At 39.1% G+C, this 10,310-nt stretch overlaps 1 protein-coding gene across 1 annotated transcript; it reads left to right on the top strand.

Annotated features, from left to right (window-relative positions):
* Positions 1–1,957: 1,957 nt before the first annotated feature.
* arpc2 (actin related protein 2/3 complex, subunit 2) lies at positions 1,958–9,676 on the top strand. Its single transcript, XM_074627367.1, has 10 exons — positions 1,958–2,204; positions 4,164–4,198; positions 4,568–4,680; positions 6,042–6,087; positions 6,311–6,497; positions 6,737–6,830; positions 6,960–7,086; positions 7,181–7,281; positions 8,245–8,345; positions 9,180–9,676. The coding sequence occupies exons 1-10, from the start codon at positions 2,131–2,133 to the stop codon at positions 9,199–9,201; spliced, it is 900 nt and encodes a 299-aa protein (XP_074483468.1). The 5' UTR covers positions 1,958–2,130; the 3' UTR covers positions 9,202–9,676.
* The last annotated feature ends 634 nt before the right edge of the window (positions 9,677–10,310 follow it).

Genomic DNA, 10,310 nt, shown 5'->3' on the forward strand with positions numbered 1-10,310 from the left:
AAATACAAAGATTTGGGGTTGCTGGGAATCTGGGGCACTGCCCACTTTCTCAGTTCCTCCTAATTACAGATACCTAAATGATGCCTAAAGGGTTTATACTATGTTTATTTCATTAGGGTTTCACACATGACTGAAATGGTAAATTCAATAAGGCAAGAATACTTAGTTATACTTTTCTTAAGTATATCTCGATCAAAATATTAAGTACAAGTAGGCCTATACGCCAAGTATACTTAGACTCTTCGGTATACTTGTCATACTTATGCTGTATTAACAGTCTATTCTACACTATATTCACTTTTTTAATAGTCGTGTATCACAGCTGTTACCCTGCACTATATTCAGTTTTAACAGTTTTCTTCATCTCATTGTATTTTTATATCTGGTATATTATTTTGTACTTTGCACTACTAACTTTTTTACTGCCTTTTTATGAACATGTTTTCAAGATTCAAGATTCAAGAGTTTTATTTGCCATTTGCACCTATAATAAGTACATTGGAATTCTGAGCAGTTTACACCGAGTCAGCTTTAAGAAAAGAAAAAAGGTAGAAAAGGCACAAGGTAATACTTATACTTATACTACATAAATACAATCTGTTAAAATTAAATAATGTGAAAATGAGTAACAATTAAAAGTTAATTCCTTGGTAACCTCAGGCAGACAGTACAAAATAAGTAGCACATTCAACTCAACACAATAAATTAATTAATTAATAAAATATAAAAACGCCCTCAGTGTAGTCAATAAACTACGCTCTGCACAGGAACTGCATTTGCACTATGGAACTGTGATGCTGGAAACTTGAATTTCCCTCTGGATCAATAAAGTTACTATCTAAGTTACTATCTATCTATCTATCTATCTATCTATCTATCTATCTATCTATCTAAATGTCCAAATATACAGAGTATATTATACAAAAGGATGCACACTTATCATTAATCACTCTATCAATTGATGATATCTTGATTCTTGACAAATAATGTCATAATTATTTAGAACATGCCTTACAGAGAAGCACTATAGACAAAAATAATGATATTATTTTTTACTGCCTTTTTAATAACATGTTTTTGCACTATGGAACTGTGATGCTGGAAACTTGAATTTCCCTCAGGATCAATAAAGTTACTATCTATCTATCTAAATATATATATATATATATCTACATAATAATATATAAGTATAAATAATTTATTACAGGCAACACAATAAATAAATAAATGATTAAAATATAAAAACACCCTCAGTGTAGTCAATAAATAAACTAAACTACGCTCTGCATAGGAACTGCATTTGCACTATGGAACTGTGATGCTGGAAACTTGAATTTCCCTCTGGATCAATAAAGTTACTATCTATCTATCTATCTAAATGTCCAAATATACAGAGTATATTATACAAAAGGATGCACACTTATCATTAATCACTCTATCAATTGAAGATATCTTGATTCTTGACAAATAATGTCATAATTATTTAGAACATGCCTTACAGAGAAGCACTATAGACAAAAATAATAATATTATTTTTTACTGCCTTTTTACTAACATGTTTTCAAGATTCAAGAGTTTTATTTGCCATTTGCACCTATAATAAGTACATTGGAATTTCTGAGCAGTTTACAACGAGTCAGTTTTAAGAAAAGAAAAAAGGTAGAAAAGGCACAAGGTAATTACAGTATAAAATAAGTAGCACTATCAACTCAACACAATAAATAAATAAATGATTAAAATATAAAAACACCCTCAGTGTAGTCAATAAATAAACTAAACTACGCTCTGCATAGGAACTGTGATGCTGGAAACTTGAATTTCCCTCTGGATCAATAAAGTTACTATCTATCTATCTATCTATCTAAATATATATCTATCTATCTACATAATAATATATCATAATAAATAATGTATTACAGGCAACACTGCGGGCCAACCTCATCTTCATAGAGGTCCTGAGTGTAAAACACGCGGAAGTGACAGGCAGGAAGTAGCCTCGACGGAAGCGGTCTGGTCTGTCAAAGGGAAGGAAAAAAATTAGCTAGAATTTGACACAAAGAGGTTTTTAATCTCCCACCAAATAGCACCGATCATCCCCCTTCCTTTTGACCACCCCAACACGTCGCTGCGATGATCCTGTTAGAAATAAACAACCGCATCATAGAAGAGACGCTCTCGCTGAAGTTCGACGGCGCATCCAACGGGTGAGAGAGAAATCACTCATCGTTACACCTGGCTAGCGATGCTAACAGATTCCTCCTTTTAGCGTCTCACTGAGGGACGATCAAATGCGTTTAATGGGCGTTTAACGACGTTTACAGATGTGCACACGTCAGATAGATAGTCCTATGTGGTGTTAAAGGTGCTAAAATAAGCAGCAGATCCGCAGTGAGTGGTTTTGAGCCTACAGCTGGGGTGTGTCTGCACGGGCAGTGTTGTGGCAGAATTTGCTACCCCAGTAATTTTGATCCCTACCACACACCATGGAGGTGATATAACACAGTATTTTAGCTTGTTTATCTAACAAATAATATATATATAGGAGGTTGCATTGTATTAAATGTAGCTGGCAGATGTTAGGTTAGGTGCTTCTCCTTGCATTTTTATATCTGGTATATTTTTTTGTACTTTGCACTACTAACTTGTTTTACTGCCTTTTTACTAACACGTTTTTGCACTATGGAACTGTGATGCTGGAAACTTGAATTTCCCTCACGATCAATAAAGTTACTATCTATCTATTATATTATAGTGAAGTTTCCACTTAATAAAGGCCAGCTATTTGCTTTTACAGCCCTATAGGAGCCAGATAGAGGGCTACTTGTTAACTAACCATCGCCCCTTTTCTCCAGCTTCCGCATTCCTGTAGTCAAGCTGAGTCAAGTCTGCACACTATGCAGTGTGGACAAGCTGCTGCAGCATCCACCTTTTAACGTATTCATTTTGCTGGATATTGTAAAGGTGATTCATTAGAAAATCCACCTTAAAATATTAATGTTTACGGGGTGTACTGTTGCAAAGATTTTGGAAATTCATGTAAACACACCGCCTCTTACTGTAGCTTGACATCAGAGCTTAAAGACTCTGTTTACTCACATTATTTTGGGCTGCAACCCAACGATTGATTCATTGTTTAATCCATCATACTTTCCTAAAGCCCAGTGTAGATGCCTTGAAATGGCAAGCAGCAAATCCACACAGTTGAGAAGCCGAGAACTAGGGAATGATCATCAGCACCACAATGTGTCATTTTGTTGTTGATATGAGGGATAATTAGAGTCAAATTGAACACAGACTGAGCCGTACAGTATTATCTAAATTATATGTGACTTAAAACTGAAGTAGGTAGACTTGGATCAATTAAAATTTTTTATTTTTTTTAATATATAAAACAGTCACTATATCCTGACAATAGTGCATGAGACAGGTAATCTGAAAAAAAAAATCATGTGCCTCAGGTGCTCCTAATGGCATCTGCAAGATTTCACAGATTGGAGGAAAACAACCAATCAGAGCCGAGCTTGAGCCTCGCCGTCTCTGAGCAGCTGTCAATCACTCGCAAACTCCGACTAAACGGTCAAACTAGGCAACACTGATCAAATATGAATCAATATTCTGTTACTGCAATGACTAGTTCTCATCTCGAATGTCTTCACAAACATCTTGTAGTGTACTGTTTAGCTGTAAAATGAGAAAGTTTGCCATGTTGAGATCAGTTGAGGAAACACCAAGCACCGCCCACCACCCAGAGCATACTTTCTCATTTTACAGCTAATATAAAATAGATATTAGAGAGCAATATGACCTGTTGGACTTCCTAACGCTACCTCTAAGCAGCTTATAATACATCGTTGAAACTGCTAAATAATCATAATCTTTTGAATTGTGTGTTTTTATGCAAACAACCACTATAGATGATGATTGCAAAGTACGGTACAGTATACAGTACCCTCCCAACCCCCAAAAATAGGACTCCCCCGGAAGCCACAGTATTATTCCAACACTGTAATTTACCATGCATATGTTTCTTTATGTAAAATATGTCGAAACATTGAATGACATCAGATCTAAAAAGGATTTTTTTGCCCAGCGATGCCAAAAATAGTCTGCACGTTTAACAACTTATGACTCATGGATCTCCTCATTTTCTTTTCTTTTTGCAGAACCAAGCCAGAGGCCGTCGATGTGACGTTTGCAGGTAAGATTACATGGCTCTTCTGTGACGGCATGTAACAGCTTGGTTGCGGCTGTTGATTTGAAAAGTGTTATGACGTTTAAGTAAAACCAAAGCTGTGCTTGTTGCTGCTCTCATCACATCATTTTTCTTCATGTTACGTAATCCACCCGTTGCACATGCTCTTACCCGCTGCTAGATGACACAAAGGGTTACATCTCATGTGAAACTGACTGAAATAATCGTACACATGTATTGACGTTACTAAATTAAGATGGCAGGATTGTCCCGAAGTACAAAATGTGTCAAGTTGCCAGAAAGACAGGGGTTAGGAGGTCGCCCCACGTTAATCACCTGCAGGATTTAATGTTTAATGTGTGGTCTCTGCTGCAGATTTCGATGGCGTCTTGTACCACATCTCCAACCCCAATGGGGAGAAGACCAAAGTGATGGTCAGCATCTCCCTGAAGTTCTACAAGGAGCTACAGGAGCACGGTGCTGACGAGGTACGACACACGAATGAAGGCGCAACGTATATGAAAACTCTGCAAAAAGGTTCCTCTGTGCTCGCCCAGACAGAAACGGGCCGGTTTCAATTTTGAATATCCCGTTTTCACATCCTTCAGCACAGGTTCACATACTGTACACACACCTTGCACAAGCCAGGGTGTCTGCAATTCCTGGAAAAACCTTCTGTTATCGTATTTCAAGAGCTGGATGTTCTCGTCTTTTAGGTTTCAACTTGAGTTTAAAAGTCTGGTTTTCTCACGCACTGTTCCTCTGGTGTGTCACGCAGAGGTCAACAGTTGCTTTCATGATATAAATTAGATTTCAATGCTAATTTTCTTTCGAACTGCTGTTTAAACCTGCGGACACTGTGCAAACACGCACTGCTGCAACAATAAAACCATTATCACTATTAAGTCCAAGGCTGATAAGCTTCATTTCACTCTTGTGTCAATGCATTTTGGGTCAATTTTTGAGCCGATAAAGTATAAAAAAACCCAGCAGAATGAGGTCATGATTGCTATATGCACACACACACAGACACACCTCCACCAAAAGAGCTCTGTTGCCATGTAAGGAAGAAAGCAGCTGCCGAGGCTTCTGGTAGAAACAGGAAGTGAGTTTGTGTGACTCACCCCAGGCGAGGAAATGCTGACTGCGAGCAGCAGCCACTGTGTGTGAATGTCTTGGCCGCCGTCCAGCGCCTTCCTCCTTGTTCCCTAAAAGCCAAGAGCAGAGGGATAAGTGAATGGCGTTGCATTCAGTTATTCAGTCTGTGAAAAGTCTATTTAGAAAAAGCAGGCAGGGGGGAGGAAAGGGTTTATTCCCACACATTCTTATCTGTTCTTCATTTGGCTTTATTGCTCAGACTAAAATAGGAAGAATCTAGTATACTACACTCTGGTCCATTATCGCCATACCGGAGTGTGATTTGCATATTCCTGCCAAGTCTAACTCGCTTCATTCCACGATGACAGGTGTCCATTAGAGAGGAGGCCCCTATGTTAAATCACACAGCACATAACCTACCTTTTGTTGTACAGTGGTTCTTTCTCTGCTCTCTAGTATCAAGTAGGAGCGCCAATTCTAAAAGCTCTGTAGATGTATTATTTTTTTTAAATATTTGTCTACACAAAAATGTTATCAATAAGACCTTTAAGAGCTTTGTTTTGCAAAAATATACATCAACTTACATCATTATACCGTTTTTAAAAGCTCTTACAGTCCTGTGTTCCTGTATTTATTGCATTTTCTCTCCTGTGACACAAGATTTTGCTTAAGTTCAGTGCCTTTGTGTGGTGGTTTTACTTCTGTATTTACAGAAGTGAGATGCAAATAAGGGTTGTGTTTTTAATTACAGCTGCTCAAGAGGGTCTATGGGAGTTTCCTGATTTCAGCAGAGGATGGTAAGTTCTCACAAAGTTACTGATTGATAACCAGATCAGTTTTAAGTTCCCGGCACCACATAGCCACTTTGTTCCTCATTTCTACAACATATTTTCCCAGTATTTTGCTAGTTTAGCGGTAGCTCACTTGTTCCTTTTTAATGGAAAACGGTGACGTTAAAAGTGGTGAGCCATTTACTCGCTGTAGATTTTGTACAATCTGTAACTCCTGGTTTCCTCCCAGGCTACAACGTGTCCCTCCTCTACGACCTGGACGCGCTGCCAGACAATAAAGACGATGTCGTCCACCAGGCGGGGATGCTCAAGAGGAACTGCTTCGCCTCGGTGTTTGAAAAGTACTTCAAGTTCCAGGAAGAGGGCAGAGAGGGCGAGACGAGGGCCGTGGTCCACTACAGAGACGATGAGTCCATGTACGTGGGGGGGGATTGAAAGCTTTCAGTTTCAGATGTCTTTTTTAATGCAGAAGTGAAGAGCTCGGTCTAATTCCTTTATGTGGCCGGTGTCTCTATTTTTAGCTTGTGTCTCATCTGAGAGCAATGAGTAACTTTTAGAAATGCAATTTTTTTGTTAGGAGTTGTGGCTATAAAATAATAACAGAATTAAGCTCTATTGTATCCATTAAACCTCTGACGCGTTCTTTTCTTCTCAGGTATCTGGAGGCCAAGAAAGACAGAGTGACGGTGGTGTTCAGCACGGTGTTCAAAGACGACGACGACGTCATCATCGGCAAAGTCTTCATGCAGGTGTGTGAGGCCGCACGTGTACATTAAAGTAATTGTATGACTAGCAATAATTGTGCTTCTTATGTTGTATTTTACGATAACTTCAAATGAATAAAGTCCACTTACTTGTGTGTGTGTGTGTGTGTGTAGGAGTTCAAAGAGGGTCGGCGAGCCAGCCACACGGCCCCCCAGGTGCTGTTCAGCCACAGGGAGCCCCCGATGGAGCTGAAGGACACGGACGCCGCTGTTGGGGACAACATTGGATACATCACCTTCGGTCAGAACCTGTTAAGCATTTGGCTGAAGCTACACTCCTGTAATTATTGAACTAATCTGACACTGATGTCTATACACTGTTTTGATGTTTCCAGTCCTGTTCCCACGTCACACCAATGCCAATGCCAGAGACAACACCATCAACCTCATCCACACCTTCAGGGACTACCTGCACTACCACATAAAGTGCTCCAAGGTCAGTTCCACTAGTATTTTGTTTTAATTTTCTTGGCTCTAAATTTGTGTCAATGAGTTCTGGAGTTGGTAAGAAAGGCTTGTTTTAAGACAACATATTTTTTAGTCATTATGTTTGGGAAAAAGATAGTCACAATTATTTTTGATCAATTTTGAAATCACAATTATTCATCTCGATTATTCATAGATTTAATTTTTTATTATTCAAGTTTCTCGCCAAAAACTACATTTTACAAGATTACATTTGAACACATCGTGACGTGACATCGTGACAAATTGCAGCTTTGAATATTAAGGAGGCACCTGTCACACTCGCACTACAAGCTGCTTTAATCACAGGCTACAAACAAGTCATAAAGTCCTCCTCTGTAATAGTACGTTCCATCCTCCTTACAATACCGCGTCAAAAGGCACGGCCACAGGTGAGATTAAACAGCAACTTGCTCTGTCATCCTCAGTGATCATACAGGTGTTTGTATTTGCATAACATGCAAATTGAGACATGCTTTGAATGGACTCTCGACTGTAAACCCAATGCAAAGTCATTTTTCCGATGACTTACTGTACATTTCAGAGGCATGTGTAAGGCTTTTGTTTTATTAGGCGCCTGGTGTTCAGACTGCAGATAATGGAATTGGATGTTTTTGCCTCAAACAGCGGGGAGTCTGCGTGGGTGACAGCTTGAGAAGCAGGAGATTATACCTTGTCAAACAAAGCGCTATTGTCTCCGTCGCTCACTGTATTTAAGATGCTGACACAAAATGCCGACCGCCTTTTTCATGCTGAATGACTTAATTCCAATAAACTCATGAGCACATCTCTGGTAAACACAGACGGAGAACGGAGAAACTAAGTTATACAGATTAAATCAACTAATCGATTAGTCGACAAAATCGTTAGTCGACTAAGACGTCAGCCGCAGTGATGAGAACCTCCTCATAACGTAGCGTCCTCTCTTCCGCAGGCCTACATTCACACACGCATGAGGGCCAAGACGTCAGAGTTCCTCAAGGTGCTGAACCGCGCTCGACCCGACGCCGAGAAGAAGGAGATGAAGACCATCTCGTAAGTAGCCCCTTCTCTGTCGACACCCACCTCTCATTTTGTCTAATTGTCAGACACAACGCCATGATTCTGTGTTTGTGGTGTTTTTTTTGATGCCATAAAGCAGATTTAAAGTATTTTTTTTATCAATTGTTTCTTATTCAAGCTCAATTTAACAGATTTAATAAAATTTTATAGATCCTTAATCACAGTAATGCAGTACCCGCAGTAATGTTCATGAATCATTTAAGATGAATCCTGAACGATCCTTTCAGTTTTAAAGCAAAAAGCGACTCAGCTGTGAGATAAAAACTATCTCTGCATTTTCTTTTTTTTCCTCCTGTACCTTTGTGTGTTTTTGAGGCGTGTGGCCGTGTTTGCCCACGCTGGTTTTTGCAGTGTTTGAAGTGAGTCAGCAAGGAATTTTTACAACTCTCTGCTTTGATAAAACATCCAAACAATTTCACAGACAGTTTTTTTTTGTTTGTTTTGTAGCTCTGAAATAATTGGGAATTATATATATATATATATATATATATATACTGTCAGAGCACAGAGAGTCTTTGTTCTGTGGTTAACGTGTAACCGGAGTAAGCAGGGAAACCGTCATAGCTGTCATCGCTTCGAAGAGGGATAAACATTTCACATGAATTATGGGTTTGGATACAAGGAACTAAAAGACGTTTGGCTAAGGAACCGGAGGTGTCGATCACATATTGTTTAATTTTAGATGTAGTTAAAGCGGCCAACAAATGTTATAACATACTGTGTTTCCTGTGTTGGAGTACCAGGGAAGACAATAACCTGTTGGGTGTCATGTTCTTTTATTTGCATTGTCATTGTTTGACTCTTCAGTGGAAAGACCTTCACCCGCTGAGGCCGACCCCCCCCCCCCCACCCACCAGAGAAATCCAAACCCCCGTGGACACGCCCAAACGCGCTACACTGAGACTCAACGCCACATCGGACAGGACTCCAGGACGCCTCTAAACGCCCCCCCTCGCCCAGCCCCCAAATACGTGTCAGTCTTCTTTTCTTTTTTTTATGAATAATAATGTTGGCTCTACTTAGGGAAAGCCAAGGCTCAAGATAAATGGAAAAACGGGCATTCCTTGCTTTGCATAGTTAAAGAGAATTATTAGTCCTATATAAATATATATATGAAAAAAATTGAAATTTTTGATACGATATCTTTTACTCCATTTGGTACTCTTGCTTGCCCCTCAACCCCTCACCATGCAATATCCATGTATTGGATGATTTCAATCCCCCCTTCCTCCCTCTCTGTGCTTTCATGTCGTCTGTACCATTGTCATTAACAAAAAATAAAATAAATCACTCTTACAAAAAAAGCATCTCTGGTAGTAATGCTCATTCTGTGACTCTTGACACTTATGTTTTACTTTTTCCCCCCATAATTTCAGTACATACAGAATATTTCTGTCGGTATTGATCTACTTCGTCATGCTTATTTCCTACTCTGCCTTGGTAGGTAGTCTAAGTGTGTGTCTAAGTCTTTCTTTTGTTTTAAAATATATTTTATTACAATATATTTCTTAGCTTTCTATTGTCATTTTGATGTAGTGTTTTGCCTTTTCAGTTAAAGGTTTACATGATCCTGGATTGGTTGAGAATTTCTACCATCCTTGAACTCATATCTTTTTAAAAAGGACCTATTATGCTCCTTTTCAGGTGCATACTAGTATTTTGGGTTTTCTACTAGAACATGTTTACATGCTTTAATGTTCAAAAAATGTTTTATTTTTCTCATAACACTCTGATTGGTCAGCTGGTCCACTCTGTTGTGATTGGTCAACCGAACCAAACTCTTCGGACTCCGCTCCAGCTCCGCTCTAACTAGCTGCTAAGCAGGTATTATGCAAATTGTTACTTGGTGACATCACCACGTTATGAAAGAAAAGGCGGGACTTCAACTAAGGTGTTTCTCCCTTTGGCGTGGACTTTGGGCTTTGTAACTTTGCAGAT

This window comes from Sebastes fasciatus, chromosome 24 (genome assembly GCF_043250625.1).
Source record: "Sebastes fasciatus isolate fSebFas1 chromosome 24, fSebFas1.pri, whole genome shotgun sequence".
Taxonomy (NCBI): Eukaryota; Metazoa; Chordata; class Actinopteri; order Perciformes; family Sebastidae; genus Sebastes; species Sebastes fasciatus.